Source organism: Chelonia mydas, chromosome 1 (assembly GCF_015237465.2).
Source record: "Chelonia mydas isolate rCheMyd1 chromosome 1, rCheMyd1.pri.v2, whole genome shotgun sequence".
In the NCBI taxonomy this organism is placed as follows: Eukaryota; Metazoa; Chordata; order Testudines; family Cheloniidae; genus Chelonia; species Chelonia mydas.
In genome coordinates, this window is record NC_057849.1 from 150,423,606 (window position 1) to 150,441,016 (window position 17,411).

General features: G+C 41.3%; 1 protein-coding gene across 2 annotated transcripts in view; it reads right to left on the bottom strand.

Moving 5' to 3' along the window:
* Window positions 1-7,429: 7,429 nt before the first annotated feature.
* Window positions 7,430-17,411, bottom strand: part of MED14 (mediator complex subunit 14) — a 52,159-nt gene continuing 42,177 nt past the window's right edge. For both annotated transcript variants that reach the window (XM_037902523.2, XM_007064453.4), the window contains exons 26-31: window positions 16,763-16,998; window positions 15,076-15,255; window positions 14,728-14,835; window positions 14,111-14,236; window positions 12,878-13,067; window positions 7,430-8,036 (exon numbers count right to left, since the gene is read on the bottom strand). In XM_037902523.2, coding sequence (XP_037758451.1) covers window positions 7,963-8,036; window positions 12,878-13,067; window positions 14,111-14,236; window positions 14,728-14,835; window positions 15,076-15,255; window positions 16,763-16,998 — 914 coding nt within the window. In that variant the 3' untranslated portion in view covers window positions 7,430-7,962. The remainder of the gene's footprint in view (window positions 8,037-12,877; window positions 13,068-14,110; window positions 14,237-14,727; window positions 14,836-15,075; window positions 15,256-16,762; window positions 16,999-17,411) is intronic.

The following is a 17,411-nucleotide window of genomic DNA, read 5'->3' on the forward strand; positions in this document are numbered from 1 at the left end:
ACAAGTTAACCTTCAGGGGCTGTACTTGCATGAGTCATGATTACGCCTGTCATGGGCCCTTCTTTTTCAGATCCAAATGCAAATCCCATTTTCCTCAATTGATATAATCTACCCCTCATTGCTAAGTGAGGAGAGGGAATACCACCTCAATGAGCCACTTATTTACTGCTCGGATAGCATAGCAAAGGATGGCAGTTTAGATTATGATGCATGTATGTTAAAGGTTAATATAATGAGAGATTGCTACTTTGAAGGAAAGACTCAGACAATAAAGAATACAGCCCAAGCATAAGGTGCCATATTCCCAAAACATTGCAATGTCACAAACCCATGACAAAAAACCCTTAGCAGAACCCTGAACACTTAAGGCCACCAGAGCCAGAAGTTAGGAAAAGCATAAGTAAAACAGTACCTCTTACAGCTCAGGCTTAGACCTTTATGGAGGAAGAGAACCCTTTACCTTGGTGTAAGTCCAGCCAAATTAATTTTGTCCAACGGGAGAAGTCTGTTAGTGTAGTATACCTCAAAGGTTCCATGCACAGAGCCCTGTGATGATCAATTAAAAAATATCTTACTGAAATGTAATTGCAGGGGAATTCCTGGTAGCCACTCAGATTGCTGAATGGCTGACAGACCATTCACTAATATATTACAAAAACCCTTCACCCTGTCAGAAGCCACGTTTATCCCTCAGCATGCAGTGTAGTTAAACATTTTCTGCTTTGATAGAGGAGCTTATTTCTGACAGAGTTATTACATATGCTAGAGACTAAAAATTCTTTAAGATCATTCTCGTGCACATTTTTATCAAAATACATATATCCTACCATCCGTCAGGTGGAATCTACACCACTCACATAGTATGAGGGAAATAAAAGTAAACAGAGCATTTAGAAGCATCACTCCTCTGCTTTTGAAAATAAATATCCACACTTTGCATAATGGTCTTCCTTTCAAATCCTTATTTGTGCAACAGCGGAAGGATCTCAATGTAGTTTCCACTTTAAGACACTGTTTTCAGTTAGTTAAAAGTTTAGCAACATAAGTATTTAGACTGAAATTTTCCCTGCCAGGTGTCTGCCTCAGTTTTTTAAAAATAAAAAATTTCAGCCAAACACTTCAGCAATGCCAAAAAAAGGAGGGTTGGTAATGATTTATTGTCCATTTAAAAAAAATTCTGGCAACCTTTTCTTTGAAAACTCTAGTGTTCCCAAGCTTTGGAGCAGGAACTTGAAATTTCGTAGGGGATGAACCTTTGAGTCAGGGATGTGCCTTTTATCGTCCTTGTGAAAACACACCCAAATTTGACCACATTATAAGACTTGGGGGGGTGCAGTAACTGAGGTTCTTCAAGATGGTTGTCCCCATGGGTGCTTCACTTTGTGAATCTGCACCCCCACACTTGTAATCAGAGATTTTTTAATAACAATGCCTGGTTGGGTCACACATGTGCTGTCCCCATCTTGGGCCATCTGACATGGTTACATAACCCTGTGCGACCAACTCTCCCTCAGTTTCTTCTCTATTACATTCTATGGTGCAAAAAAACTCCAAAGGAGAGGGGAAGGAGGAGGGTAGTGGAGCACTCACAGGGACAACCATCTCAAAAGAACCTCAGTTCCACAAGGTGAGTAACCTTCTCTTCTTCAAGGAGCGTCCATGTGGGTGCTCCACTTTAGGTGACTGTAGAGCAGTGCCCCTCTATGGAAAGAAGGGGCTTCGAAGTTGCAGCCGTGGCAGATGAAAAAACCACAGTTACCAGTAAAGCATCTGATGACAAGTGCTGCTCTATGGCATAATGCTGTATGAAAGTATAGGCTGATGCCCAGATTGCTGCTTTGAAGATGTTCATAATTGGTACGTTATTGAGGAAGGCTATCAAGGCAGAGTGTGCTCTGGTGGAGTGTGTATGGATCCCTGGTGGGCGTTGTAGCTGTTGATGGCGACAGCAAAGGTAAAAGCAGCTGGAGATCCATTTATACCACCTGCGTTTGGAAATGGTATCCCCCTTAGATCATTTTGTGATGGAAAGAAATTACTTCAGTGACTTTTTGAAAGACTTTGTCCTCTCAATGTAAAATGCTAGCGCTCTTTGGATGTCCAGGATGTGAAGCATTGCTTGTTGTTTATTCCCATGAGGTTTTGGGAAGAACGATAGGGAGATGGATGAGTTGATTCAAATGGAATGAGAAAACTACTTTAAGAATTCAGGATCTGGTCTCAGAGTAATTGTTTTAAAAAAATATTGTGTAGGGGGTGTGGCATAAGAGCCCTGTTCTCCTACTCATCGGGCAGATGTGATAGTGACGAGAAAGGCCACCTTTAATCGAGAGGTGGAGAAACGAATGGATGGATGGTGTTGGATGGGTCCAGCAATAGAAAAAGTGGCAGGTGTCTCTGGTCCTTGACCGAACCCTCAACATTGTTGTTTAGAGGGAAGTTGTTGGGGATGTTGAGGGCTGGGAAGGGAGTGGTCTCCATCTTGCGGGTCGCTGCCTCTGCGGGTCACGTTGCCTCTGAGGTTGTGTGTAAGGCGCAGATCTAGATCTTTCCATCGTCAAGTAATAACTCCCCGAGTGAGTGTGTGTGTCCCCAAAGATCTGAGTCGTTCGGGAGTCCTTCAAAGTGTGAAGGGACTCGTGTGTTTTGGCTGCAAACAACTTGGGGCCTTTGAACAGGACACAGCTGGTTGTACCTCTTTGGGAAAACCAGAGAGGTGGAGCCAGGAAGCTTGTTGCATTCCTATGGGCATGGCACTGAAATGTGCCACCATGTCTGTAGAGTCCAATAAAGTTTGTAAAGTTGTGCAAACTAGGAGCTGATCCATGGATATAAATGCTTTAAAATTGTTCCTTTTTGTCCTCAAGTATGTGTTCAATAAAGTCAGACATTGAGTAATCTGAGTGACTGTATTTGGCCATTAGTGCTTTATAATTTGTGATCCGAAACCGTAGGACTGCTTAAGAGTAAGCTTTACGTCCAAAAAAGTCCAACCTTTTCCACTCCCTGTCATACGGGGTGGACCTGGAATGGTGTTGTCTGCCCCACTTGTTCACGCCCTCTACCATCACAGAGTTTGATGTGAGGTGTAAAAACAGAAATTCCATTCCCTTGAAAAGGACATAGTATTTTTTAATCTGCTCTTTTGCAGACGGGTGGAATTGTTGCTGGGATCTGCCAGATGGTCTTGTCTGGGTCCACAAGAGCCTCATTTATTGGGAGGGCAATCCTGGAGGAGGTCCAGCAACTTACGTTGGGACTCCGCAACTTCTTCCAACAGAATCTCCAGGGAATCTGCAATCCTCAGACTTTTCCTGGAACTGTTTAAAGTCAATCCCTGTCATGGGTGGTGGAAGCATAATAGATTCATCTGGAGAGGAGGATGAAAAATTGGCATCTGGCATGACTTCCTAATCTGAAGTCTCCTCCAGTTCCTCGACTGCCTCTTCCAGAGGTTCAGAGGGCCCAGGTATAGAGAGCGATGGAGAATGCCTTGACCTCTCCTTGAGTGGACTGGGAGGCTTAGGGTAGTGTGGGCAGTACGCTGCTCATGGGTCCCAGTAAGGCCACTGTGGTGGAAATGACATAGGTGGCGGAATCCATGGGTGTATGTACCATCCTTGAGTTTCAGATCTGGTATTTACGGTGCTCTGGTGGACCTTGTCTTGTAGCTGTGAGGATAGGTGAGGAGTGATGGGAGGAGAAGATTTCCCCTTCTTCATCATCATCATCCTCACTGCTAGATGAAGGAGGAGCTGATCTGGGTGGTGTGGTAAGATGGCACAATACCAAGCATGCTGGAGTAAGGTCGGAACCGAGGAGTGGAGATTCCGGTGCTAAGACTAGAAGATCTTTATGGAGAAGAAATTGCTGCGGTACCGAGAGCATCAGTACCGAGGAGGGTGTTGTCGGCCATACTGATGCCTTAACCTCAGTGAGGAGGGGTCATGTACTATGTGCTGTAGAGGGAGAAGGTGGCACCACAGACTGTAGCATTGCCAAGCTGCTTGGTGCCGCATGTTTGAGCAACTCTGGCAGTACCAAGGTAGGCGTGATAGTTTCCCTTTAGTGCCTTTTTCCGAGCCAGCCTGCTTAGGGTCTTTGCCTCACATAGTACCCATTGTACTGGATGTTCCTGCTACCTCAGAGTTGAACGGTGTTGGTGCGGTCAGTACCGATGGGGTCCGACAGGTTGGGGAACGTCTCTTTTTGGCGGATTCCTGAGGATGGGAGGTCTGAGCCCGCTTATTTGTCGTCTTTTTGGTGCAGTGTTCCTCTGAGAGGGTGGTGGGGAACCTCTGCCAGATGCCACCATTGGTGCTCAGTGCCCAGGAGGGGTCTGTGATTTCAGACACCAGGCACAGAGACTTCATCATGAGGAGTTTTAGCTGTAGATCCCTAGCTTTCCTGGCACAAGGAAAGTATGGCAGTATGAGCACTTCTATGGTAGGTCTCGCTCCCCAAGACAGTAGACACATTGTGAGTGCCCATCAGACCCCAGGATTGAGGACTGGCAAGCGAGGCAACATTTAAAACCCGGAGAGCCGGGCATGAGGGAGGCTAACTATACTACACTAAGGTGTAGCCTAATAACTGAAACTTAAATTCCTAAGAATAAAAACAAAAAAAAATAAGAACAGGGAAGACATAGGGTAATAAATTAAACTATTAACTATTGATTAACTAACTAGTATTCTAAAATTAAAGATAGACTAAGATTAGCTCAGAGGCGCTGCCAATTGTTACATCTCAAGCCCAGGGCGGCAGCAAAGAAACGGAGGGAGGGTTGGTCGCACAGCACTATGTAACCACCTGAGATGGCGTGAGACAGGGACAGCACAGGTGTGACCCAACCAGGCACTGGAGAATTTTAGTAGCAATTACAAATGCACGGGCACAGATTCTCCTAAAGTGGAGAGCCCACGGGGACCCTCCTCAAAGAACAGCACCAGTTTGCATGTGCTCAGTGGAGACTTGCTAGAGCTTAACAGATATCCTCTATGAAGATCCCATCCTCACTGAGCATGCTCCATCTCCTCACAGCTCTTATACATGCAACATCTTCAGAGCTGCTAGGCTTACTCCAGGCTAAAGGAGCAAAGCCACACTTTCACAGCTGCTTAGGATTAGGGTATCAGAACTGAGAGCAGGGAGCCCATCCCTCTTGTGCTCACAGTGACCTCCTGCTGGCACCAAGGCATCATGGAGGATGAAGCTTCCTGATTCAAATGCAGACAAGATTCAGACATAGGGTGTTGTGAGGGAGGGGCGGGGGTAGATTGGGACTTGAGGCTGACAGGACAACTGGTAACTAATGGAGCAAGGAGAGAGAGGTGACAACAAGCTGGGATGTGGGGGGAGAGACTGGAACAAGGGTCCAGGAGAAGTGAGGACACAGATTAGATGAGAAGCTGGAGGAGGAGACTGGGAGCCAGAAGGGACAGGGAGCATGAGTGGAGAAGAGGGAGATAGACTGGGGGATTGGAGAGTGAACTGGCAAAGGCTAGGCAAGGAGATTGGGACAAGACACTTGGAGGAGCAAGACTAGGATTTACTGGCAAGGAGAATGGACTAGGATCAGAAGCCTAAAGAGTAGAGACTGGGGACTTTGATGAGTGGCGGGGCACAGAGAGGACAAAAACAGATTGGAGATGATGGGCCAGGAGTCAAGCCTAGGGTGGATGAGCAGAATCTGTGCCCACTGGAGCACATTCCGCTCCAGAACATGGAATGGAAGCCTGAATCTCACGATTCCTCTGCTGTCAGCAAATATCTGTGAAACCCATTGTTAATGTTGCAAAGCAAAGCACTCAGAAGTTAGGAAACACCAGAATTAAGGTTGCCTGTGAAACCTTAATTCAGCCCCCTATGTTTCCATTGTCTATCTCATTCTTGTGTCAGTAGGCAGCTTTGTCTGAAACGGAGTCAGAAAGTAGCAGAAAGTGCTCTGCTCCCAGGCAGTATTCTCAATTACTCAAATGGACAGCCAAACCTTTCCATAACAATAATGCTCTGTGTGGCAAGTGGGTGTAAGTGTCTTTCTAAAGTGCTCGGCCCATCCAAAGGCCTCTGCCTCACAGCACTCCCGTCCCTGAACATTAGTAAAACAGTGATCACATCCCCTTCTCCAGAAACTGGTTCCTTAGGGCAGGCAGCTAGTGAATATAGGAATTATTATACCATGAATAATAACCTAGTCTAGTATCTGATGTAATGCTTTTTCAGCTCCATGAGTTCTGTTCTACTGCAGACATCTTTAGTGCATCCCTCATCTAGTTTCTAATTTCAACCTACATGTGAAGGCAGGAGTTGAATAAACTAGGTTAAAAGTTTCAAGTGTAGAGAGTTTAACCATCTTTTACATAATAGATAAATACAAGAGAAAGGGACCAATACACACAGAAGGAATAAAAAAATAGCTGAAATTTGAAGCAGTGACCAACGTGAAGGATGTTCCGGATAGCAAGAACTTGAGAGGAGATGGCTCTTCCACCAAAACAGATGCATGTAGAAAGCCCAGGAAGCCGCTGCTAAAGAGAGAGGAGTAAAAACACAAAGTCCATAAAGCAGGCACGAATAAATCCAGGGAGCATTTTTAAAATTAGTTTGGAATTGATTCTTAAGATGAATGGGTAGTCATAGAACTATTTGAGAATCTTCATTAAGACTGACAAACTTTTTCATACCTTCCTTTTACTTTCCAGTTTCCCAATGTAGTGTCCAACTTGAGAAGTTAAACATGAAGTTATTTCTTCACTTTTCTTAGTCAACTTCAGCTCTCCTGAATCAGTTTGTCCAACTTCACTGAACACAATTTGAAAAAAGATGGCTTTGTAATTCTTCTACTTCTCCTCCCTTCACCATCTGACCCCTATTCAAACATTATATGTAAAATTAAGGATTTAATTAGTAACAGCAGTGGGGGGAGAAGGGGGGTCCTTAAAATGAAAGGCAGAACAAGAATGCAGGAGCACTGAGAAAACATGCCTACTCCCACTATATCATGTGGCCTTTGCTACGTATATGTGGCTTCTTTTCACTTTGATAAAAACAAACTAAGATTATATTTTACATAATGTTTATAAACTAGAATTGATACACTAAGTACGTACAGTTTCCTTAAGATTTAAAAATAATCAGAATTATTGGCAGAGTGAAGAAGTCATTGTTGGGGAGCAAAATTATTTCTTCCACAGGGTTGGGGTCAGAGAAAGGATGGGGCCAAAAACACAAACAGCCATGTAGGAGATAAGGCAAATGATCTGAAGTGGCTGAAAAAAACCTGATAGTATTTTTAATTATAAAATGTGTCACATCTAAGACAATAACATGTATATCAAATTTTAGTCAAACATTTTACAACAATTCACTTCCTAAAGTGATACAATAGAAAGAAGGAGAGAAGTTCATGGAAATCATACAATCTCAGTTTAAGGTTTTTTATCTAGTTTATTAAATATTGCTTTTTGGGGTCATGTTTACAACAAGCCCAAATAATTTGTTTAAAGATTCAAAGCAGTAATATTAAAATACAGTTTCAATATAAAGTTTGTCACAGTTTTACAGTATTCAAAATGACAGATCTGCCTTAAAAAAAACCCAAGTCTATTACACCAAAACATAAGAAAACAAAAAAAACAAACAAACAAGTTTGGCATTTTCATAATCTTAGTATAAAACAGAATATTAAATCTATTAGCGGCAAGCTGACACTTTAATCTATTACCTAGTCTGAAATGTATCCCTTAAAACACACTATACAAGAGCACTATATAAAAGTTATGTTGATGATCATTTGATGAAAGTGCATCCCTGAAAGTTTCCCAGTTTAATATATTTAGCTCTTTAAAAAAAACGCATGTCAAAATGTCCTTTTCTCCTTTTTTTAATTGAAGGCTTTACTTCAGAGATTGAGATTTTTGCTGCTGAGTCTCTTGTTTTTCAGCCTTGTTTTAAAAGTCTCTATGGGCGCCCACCAGGGGTTAGGGCAAGATTAACCATTAAATCACGAACAGCTCCAAATATTGTGCATTCACCTGGAAAAGGAAAAAAAAAACAAGTTAGCATGACAGAGAAAAAAATGAATTAACAATCAGGGGTTAATTTAATTTGTAACAAGCAAGCAAAGTATGCTACTCAAGCTCGCTCCACGCTGGGGCTCACACAGTACTTTCTGATTTTTAAATACTGTGTAATACTTTAACATAGTGTAAACAACTATAATTTACCCACACTGGCTGATTACCAGTGTAAAAGCATTGTTTAGACTATGGTTTTAGCCTCAGAAGGGAAAGAACCTTAAAGACAGTGCTAATTAAGACTTGCAAATTCCACTGACCTCAGGGACATTGCCTGCATGAATATGTCATTTCAGGAATATTGTTTTGGTACCTCTGGTACAAGTTTCCAAACCCATTCACTCCAACAGTTAGAATTTGTGAATATGTCAGGTGAAGTAATTTCAGCTTCAATTTCTCAGCACAGTCTCTGGCCAGCCATAAATCTGCCAGAAACTAGTGGCAGCTAGTATTAAGGCTTTAATACCTTTTGAGTCTCATGAATCCATGGGATGATTTATCATACAAGGAATTTCTAGTTCTTCTGTAACCTGTTAATAAAAAGCTTATGCGTGCTGCATCTGACCACATTTGGTTTCATAAAAACTTCAAGAAATTGACAGAAGTTTACATATAGTAGCTGATTACAAGCAGCAACTAAACTTTTTAAGAAACCCAAGAAGTTTGAAACTAGTGCTGGGTGGGAAATGGTTTCCTATCCCACAAGAATTTAAGACGTCAAAAAAAATTCCCATCCTAAAAATCAGGATAAAAAGGCAAAATCGAAATGCAAAAAAGTTTTAGATGGGGTCAACTGAAACTCCCCCCCCCTTCCCCCCCCACTTAAGTTAACTTAAATTTTGAAGTGAAAAGTCATTTCAACACAAAACATGAAACTGTTGTTTCAAAAATGTCAAAGCGGGACATGACAATTTCAAAATTTCTCAAATTTTTTTTGAAATGGGAAATTCTTCAAAATCGACCCTTTCTCATGAACAGTTTCAACAAACCAACATTTTCAGCAACAAGTTCCCAGAAATGTCCCTATTTGAAACCTCTTATGCAGATCAATTTCAATGACCTCAACAGTTGTTTTAGAAGAATTTGACAAAAATATAAAAATATATAAACCACCACAAGCCAAGGTCAAGAAATTTTCATCTTTATTCCAGCAAGACTCCAGATCTCAGGCCACACAGTTCTCTAATTCCTTTCCATCAGGAAAGGTACAGTGAAGGATATGGTACAATTAAAAAAAAAAAAGTTTAAAACAATAAGTTTTTGCCTAGTCAGGTTTTTTGGGCTGCATTCTTCCTCTCCACTTAACTTTGGGCTACTTAAGCAGTGTCAATTAAGATCTGTTATGTTCTGCTGCCGAGGGATGATGGTGTGATCTAAGTGATTAGAGCCGAGTGCTCTGGGAGCCATTAATCCCGACTGCTGAACCAAACAGTCACAGCATGACTTTGGACATGTCATTATCGACTTGCACCATACATCCAGCTGCAAAAATTGGCTAAATAAAATGCAGTACCTCAGTGAAAATCAGATATTCAGAAAAGATTAGCTCAGGTGAAGTGTAATAAAAAAAACTGAAGTGTTTGAAGGCCTTGGCCCTACAAGCTCCTCCACATAGGCAAACCCTGGCATCCCCACAGGGTCCAGAGCAGCTTGCAGGACCAAGGCACAAGCTTAACCACATTGGTCCACAAAATACTGTTTCTCTTGGGATTCTCTGCCTTTTTTCAATGTAAGGTTAATCTTTTACTGAACAATTGGTATTTGATTTCCTTTTGGGGAGGTGGGGTGGAAGTCTTTCCTGGAAGAGATTCACTGTGTATTCACTAGGAGTTAATGTTTCAGGGAAACAAAGATTTAGGCAGTGTTTAACAATAGGTACCTGAAAATAAAACTCTGCCAAAAAAGTCACTTTTCAGTTACTAGCATTTTATTAAAAGGAAAATGAAGTTGAGTACAAAATACTCTCTCACAAAAAGAGAGAGCAAGGTAAAAGATACAGCCAAAATGAGGCAACACTGATTATAGTATACAATAAGTGTAAATAGTACCATAAGTGTTACTTCATGGATTTTTAATCAGTTCATCTCATTTGTCCCATCCGCTCTCAAATATTTCAGTTGTGAGTATAACACAGGTAAGTCAATCTTGCCATTTCCTGCCATTTTTATTGCTGCAAATCACATTCCTACAGTGTGCATGTTTTTGTAACCACAAAGATGGAACATTTATCAGCTATAGTCACAATCATTCAGACAATAGGTATTTGTCTTGGTTGAAATTAAACAATTTGAGGCATTTTCCTAAACCATATTTATGGATACAGTCTTGCAAAAACTATAGTTTTCTGACAATGGATCAGAAGTAGGTGCTAGAATATAGGGAGTGCAATTCTCCTTCCTTGGCTAAAACCAGGCAGGAAGCTCTTCCTCTTTGCCCTGGCATAGGGAGTCCCCATTCCACTCTGGCTGGTATGGTGAAAATTTCACCAAGCTGGGGAATAGGTTTTTCGCAGGAGTGGGTGGGTGAGATTCTGTGGCCTGCGTTGTGCAGGAGGTCGGACTAGATGATCATACTGGTCCCTTCTGACCTTAGCATCTATGAATCTATGAATCTGAAGTGAGAATAGCAGAAGGAGCTAGTGCCTTGCTGGGAAGTTTCTGGGTCTCTCAATCCTTCCAACCAGTAGGTGGAGCTGCAACAGCATTTGTCAAAAGTGATGTCCCAGCTAGGAAACCCCTCTTCACTCCTCCTGTAAAAAGAGATCTGTCCCCAACTAGCTATCCCTCTCCTTCACTGGGGAAAGGTATAAACCTCTCCTACCCCTCCAAAGAGACAAAAGGAGAACACTCTCCACCCAGCTATACATCTTTCCAAAGGTCTTAAATTTTTTAAATGGCAGCAAATTGCATCAAACATTTCAAAAGTTTCCAGCAGAGGGACCCCCCAACCCCCGCCTTTTTTTTTTTTTTTTTTTAAACACACATCAATACAGACACTATATGCTGGTAGAAATGGGATGGTGTACACAGGAATGTCCCCTACCCTACTCCACATATTTCCTTGACTGGATAGGATCCTACTCGAGGACATGGGCTTCTTTCAGATACACTTTTTTCTTGTCCCCATTCTGTTCCATGGGCTGTGTCCCATCTCATTACATCAAGATCTATAGTGACAGCTACAAAAACTGGTGAGCTCCACCCTCCTATCTTGATCAATTTACCAAAGAACAGATATCTCAATTTTGGACATTCCAAGTAGCTTTGAAGATTGTTCCCTATGCCGTGGCATTCCAACAATATTTTACTGTGGATTTCATTTAATCATAACTTCAGGAACTGAGGTACTCCAGTTAGGCTCGGAGAAATATCTATATTTTTCCCCACTAGTACTCAACAAGAGAGAACGTGCACTTCTGAGACATTCAGTTAACTTTGTTTTTTGAAGGAGTGCTATTTACCCAACTGAGCATTCCACTCTATTGTGTATAGAAATATTGTGGGTAAAACTCCGTGTAAAAAAATATTTATCACTGTGTAAGATGTTATTCCAAAACATCAAGATCATCACCTATTAACTTTAAACAATTATGTTTGGTTAGTTAAGTAGAACAAACATGTCCTGTTATACGTAACATCATGCTCAGTAATAAAGTGCCCAAACCTGTTTATCTTTAAATCTACAAATGGGGAGGTGGTGCAGGACTGAGATCTCTCACACACGGCTCTTGGAAAAATGAAATTGCAAGTTCAAAGTTATCTCTGAGAGTTCAATTGCCCTCTTCCTCATCCTGCTAGTTCTCAGAAAAGGTCTAACACAGGATAAGAGTCAAGCCACAGAAGGAATTAAAGTAGAGGATCCCATGAGGTCTGGGAAGCCTTGCCCAAGCCTTGTTTGTTTTCCCCCCTACTCATCTACATTGCTATTAAGTTTAATATAACAGAAGATGAAATATTAATGTGAACGTGGCATGACTGCATAAAAATAGGCACATCCCTAGCAATTTAAGATGTTAACATTCTAAAATTCTGTCACTCCAAATGAAGCATCAAGCATAACAAAAGTATTGTGAATTAGATTAAGATATATAAATACTTAGAACAGAAGCAGAATTCAGCCTTTGAGTTCACCATTTAAACCCTATCGCTGGTGTGTTTTAAAAAAACACTTTTTTTTTTAGTGGTTAAATAAAAACGTTGCAGCAAAATTGAAACAATTTTCATTCCTAGGAACAACTTACATGCAAGAGCTTCACAGCACATTTGGTAGAAAGTGAAAGTTTTCACTGCACCCATGACAACACTGGTAAAGCGTACATTCAGCAAACAATCACTCCGATCATTTTTCATTCTTCACGATACACGGACAGTGTTTGATCAGGGCTTTAATATATCTTTATGCTATTCTATGGAAACGGTTTATTAATCTATGGTAAACCATGAAATCAGATGTTTTACCACAGCATTAAAATTGTTATTTACACTGAGTCCACTCATGAACACTATGTTGCTGTGACTGCAGTAGCATAAGCCATGTCAAAATACATGCATTCTACCTCCTAGACAAACAGTAAACTAGCTTGTGCCATTAATACAACCCTCTAGCACAAATGACTGGTATGGTCTCAATAGTACTCAACAACACATAAATTAACCCTATGGGGACCTGAAGATCACCTCAAGAAAGGCTGATCGATCCTCTCTCCACACAGACATGCATTACAAATCACTAAAACTAAATCCCACTTATTCTTAAGTCTGAATACTTCTTGAGTTCTGTCTACTGGATATGTACAGTACCTGGTCGTGGAGAATTCAGTTCTGCAAACCTCTTTAGAATACTGCTAACCAACATGGGAGCAGCAACGGAAGAGTTCTGCTGCCTGGGAATGTCTGCCTGTTGCGTTGTACCCGAAGCCATATCATAAATTATTGGGACAATAATGCTAACGGCTTCCTGTGGGACTGTAGTTTTCTGTGTTAACTGAAGCTGTGGGTAAAACAAAAACGATAAAGAGTGCATTAAGATGAAACAGTATTTTTCAGACACACACATAATGTTAGGATAGTTGCCTTGCTACTTCAAGCCCTAGCTTGTAGTCAGGTCCTTTTTTATTTCATTTCCTGTTAAATTATCTCTATGTGGGGAGCACTTTCAATACAGTAACACACAAAAACTAGGTTTCACATAAAGATTCTATACCTAAGAAAAGGTATTGAAGTAAAACGAATTGTGGCCATAGCTTTCCACATTGTCTTCCTCCTACTGCATATACACAATAAATTCTTCCCATTTTATATGAGCCCACTGTCCAAAACAGAACCGCTCATTGCAGCAAAACTTCTAAACATTTCTAGGCCTATATTTTATACACATCTCGTATTTCACAGATAACAGCTCAATAATTAGGAATAATCTACATCCAGTCTCAAGACGCTATAGTTGAGATAACCTCCTAAGGACCCATTCGCACTGCCAGTACAACTGATTTTGTAACGGGTTGAAGGCACCATCATCTAAGCCTGACGATTAACACAGTTCAGTTTGTGTCCACACAGTGGCTCTCCTGACATCAGACCACATTTGTATCGCAACATTCTGGGAAAATGCAAGCAACTATCCCATAGTGTTTAAGCAAAGAACAGAAAGACCAGAGGACACAAATACAGAATGGCACCAGCAGTGCATGAAGCAATGAATTTTAGGATACTTTATCACAGCATCTCCAGAGAGCAAGGAAGACGACTAGCCAAATAAGGTACGCAGGAATAGTTATGGGGTCAAAGCCACAGAAAGGGAAAAAGTGTGCTGAACGAGTGATAGAAAAAAAAAACCAAAACCCCAGTATGCGACCCTAGGCTTCTTGCAACAGCAACATTTTTAGCTACCATGGTTACTAGCCAAGAGTAGCCATGCCATGTGCAGACAGAAGCCAGGTTTAGAGAACTGACCCTTCTACTAGCTGTAACACTGCTCTTCTTTCAGACCCTGTCCACACGGCAGCTTTTAATAAAGACAGCTATTATACTTACGAAAAACAACATTTTGGATTTCAGCACAACAGCAGGTGTTCCTGGAGGTGCAATTGGTGGGGCACTGGGAGGAATCGTTAAACAAAACTGCACATTCCATTTCAATTGGCTTGCTTGATCAGGGAACTGTTTTAAAAACATGCCACAAAGAACATGACAAAGCAAGGCACATTAAGGTAACATATGTGTTTGATCACAGTAGCATGTTGGTACTGTTAAATGACACTTAAGCTAAACTCTTCAAGCTTTCAGATGATTTCACATTTAATATAAATATAATTAAGAGTTAACTAATCTCCTGTTGCTATGAGAATGGTTCTGTGAATCTACACTGAGAGAGCAATGAAATAATACTATACAAACACACAGTTGTGTTATTTTCATCAAATGCTTAGAGTCTAGGGAGAGGACAAGTTTTTGTTGACCTCTTCGTAAGAAGCACAGTGAACACATCTTTACTGAATTTATGCATTTAATATTACATTCTGTATCGTCATTTACACTACAGGGTGGAACTCATTCTGCAGTCACAAACAAACAGATTTTTATTATCTTAAGCACAGACTTGGAGTTCAGTAGTCTAAATATTGTCAATAAAGTTAAAAAAAGTAACTTACCAACTCCAGTTTCATGATGTGTACACAGTCCCTGAGGATATGTGTAGGAGCTCCTAGTAGTTTTGTAAAGGCTATTAGCGTGTTTGCTTTAAATGGTGGTCCTGCAACCTACAGTAATACAATACCAATTAGTACGGTCCATCTAGATCAAAATTGGTCCATTTGCTATGTATATAGCACCACAACTGTGCATAGCTGTTAATCTCTACTCTTATCCTGCAGCCCTTATTCTCATCACTAGTTCCACTGATATCAAGAGAATTACTCATGAATAAGAGCTGCAAAATAGGCCAATATTAAAGTGACATTCAAAACAAGACACTGAATGTTAGTAGTTTAAGTACATACTCTTGTTTCAAAGAATTTCTCCAAAACTTGTAGCTCCTCTGGCTTCCATTGTCCTGCATTTTCAGGTGTTACTTTTAGCTGCAAAGTCTGGTTGGTTTTCGGATTAAGGGCAACCCTGCACTTCAGTGCATCTGTCTTAAACATTATTACACCTGGTTCATTGGAGTTTATTAGCTGTAGCTGTATGAACAGAAACACATCTAATTAGTACTTCATGGAGCAGGAGAAAAACAAACTCACTCCTCAGACCCCCCCCCCTCCCCCCCCCCCAAAATTTTGAAGGTTATTTCTTTTAATAAGAGCACCAATTAAGTTTTGGCCATATAAAAACATCACCTTCAGGAATAATACAGTGCTAGATCCCGGCCCCAACTCTGCTCCTTTTGCATTGGTCTGGAAGCACAAAGGAGTAGAAACTGACCTCTCCACAGCTGTTGATTACTTCAGCATGGAGGGAATCTTCAGCACTTCCTCCCCATCCCTAGGGCTAAGGGTATGGCTAGAGCATGCTGAGTTCTGGTCATTTCCAGCTGTGTGTGTGTGGGGTGGGGGGGGAGAGGAAGGAGAGAAGAGACTCCTTGGAATGTACAGCCAGCTGGAAAAGTTCAGAGCAGCCCCAAGCCTGCTCCATGCACCACTTAGAGTAAAACCATCCCCAAGATCAGGGATCCATAATCTGACACCATAATGGCTCTCCACCCCAACCTGCTGCACCTAGGGGGGACTGGGTATCAGAGGATCTGGGCCCCAATCATCATCTTTTATTTATTCATTTTTTTTTCCCAAAAGAACAGCTATCACATTATACGACTGCACAGGTTTTCCTTTTTTTTGGTGGGGGGGGGCGGGCGGGCGGGAAGGGCACAAGGGAAGGGAGGAGAAATCACACAATATTTTGCGTACAGCTAGGAAGGGTCATTTATCAAGAACTCAGATACTACTGTGATGGAAACATGTAAATGCCTACACAGAGGGACCAGATATTTACTGTAGTCAGGTAAGTAGGAGACTCCACACCTAGAAGTGTGGGATTCCCTGAAGTTAAGGACTTCAGAATACGGTCAGCCTAACTTTGAAGGGGATTTAATTCTGTGTTAAACTACATTAATAGACTGATACACTACTGTTTCACTTTGCCAGCAGCATGAATAGCCTAAGCAAGAAAGTTAAAATGTAAGTTTGAGATCCTCCATATTTATATAGAGATTTACTAGCATTAATTAAGCCCTCACACCCCTCCGCCCAGATATGAGGGTTAGGCAAGTATTACGCCCATCGTACTGATGAAAAGAACTGAGGCAGGGAGATTCAGAACTTTTTCTTAAGTTCATACTTGAGTCAGTGAGAGAGCCAGGAATAGAACACAAAGGAATCCTGACTTCAACCCCTACTCTAATCACGGGACTTCATTTATTCTAGATGTATTATACACAGTTGTTCAAAATGGATGCTGAAGGTGTATGGTGTTCCAACTAGAAAGTTGGAAACATTTATTAGCAGCAACGTTCTGGATATCTGCTCTTACTTTCTCTTTTTCTCAGATGCTGAAAGCAATTACAATTCAGACAGAATAGTCTGTGATTTATTATGAACCAGACCTACAATGCAAGCATGTGACAAACAACTATTAAGAAATTTACACTTGAAAGTCAATACTTAGGGAGTTACCAATTAATCATTTAAGTACCGTTTCTTGCTGGATGATCCTCTGAAGGTGTCGCCTCATAATAACTGATCCAAGGAATCGCTCTAGAGGGGAGCAAAGATAGCTACCAGCTAGTCCTGGTACAAGCCCAGGAGTAGGAGAGGGCAGCAGTAGAATATTCAAGGCACTGTGAGTGAGGATCGTGGGGATAGACGCAGCCCAGGAGCGCTGAGGTAGTTTACGAGGCGGAGGCATATTAGTTGGCATTGTTTGGGAACCTGATGGAAATAGAAAAATTCTCCCTTATTGAAAGTATACAGAGTTTGACTGCACGTTATGTTTTCAAATTTTTGGAAGATAGTGTACAAAATAGTAACAAAGATGACAGTCCTTGCCCCAGGGAGCTCACATGGTGTCAGACAGCATGGAACTGATGGACAAAACCCAGAAGTAAATGGGGATGGGTTTGGAGGAAGAGGTAACAACAAAACTAATAGCATTACCATGAAAGCAGAAGTTTCATCTTGCCAACTTCATATATTTAATGACTAATTTTTGCTTTATCTTCCCAGTTAGCTCCTCCTCAAGGGAATTTACAGCACTAGCTGCCATACAACATAGGCCCAGCTATAGCAACAAAGTCAAGTAGTTATGGCGATTATACTCAACCCATGCAGAGAATCTCAGTAAT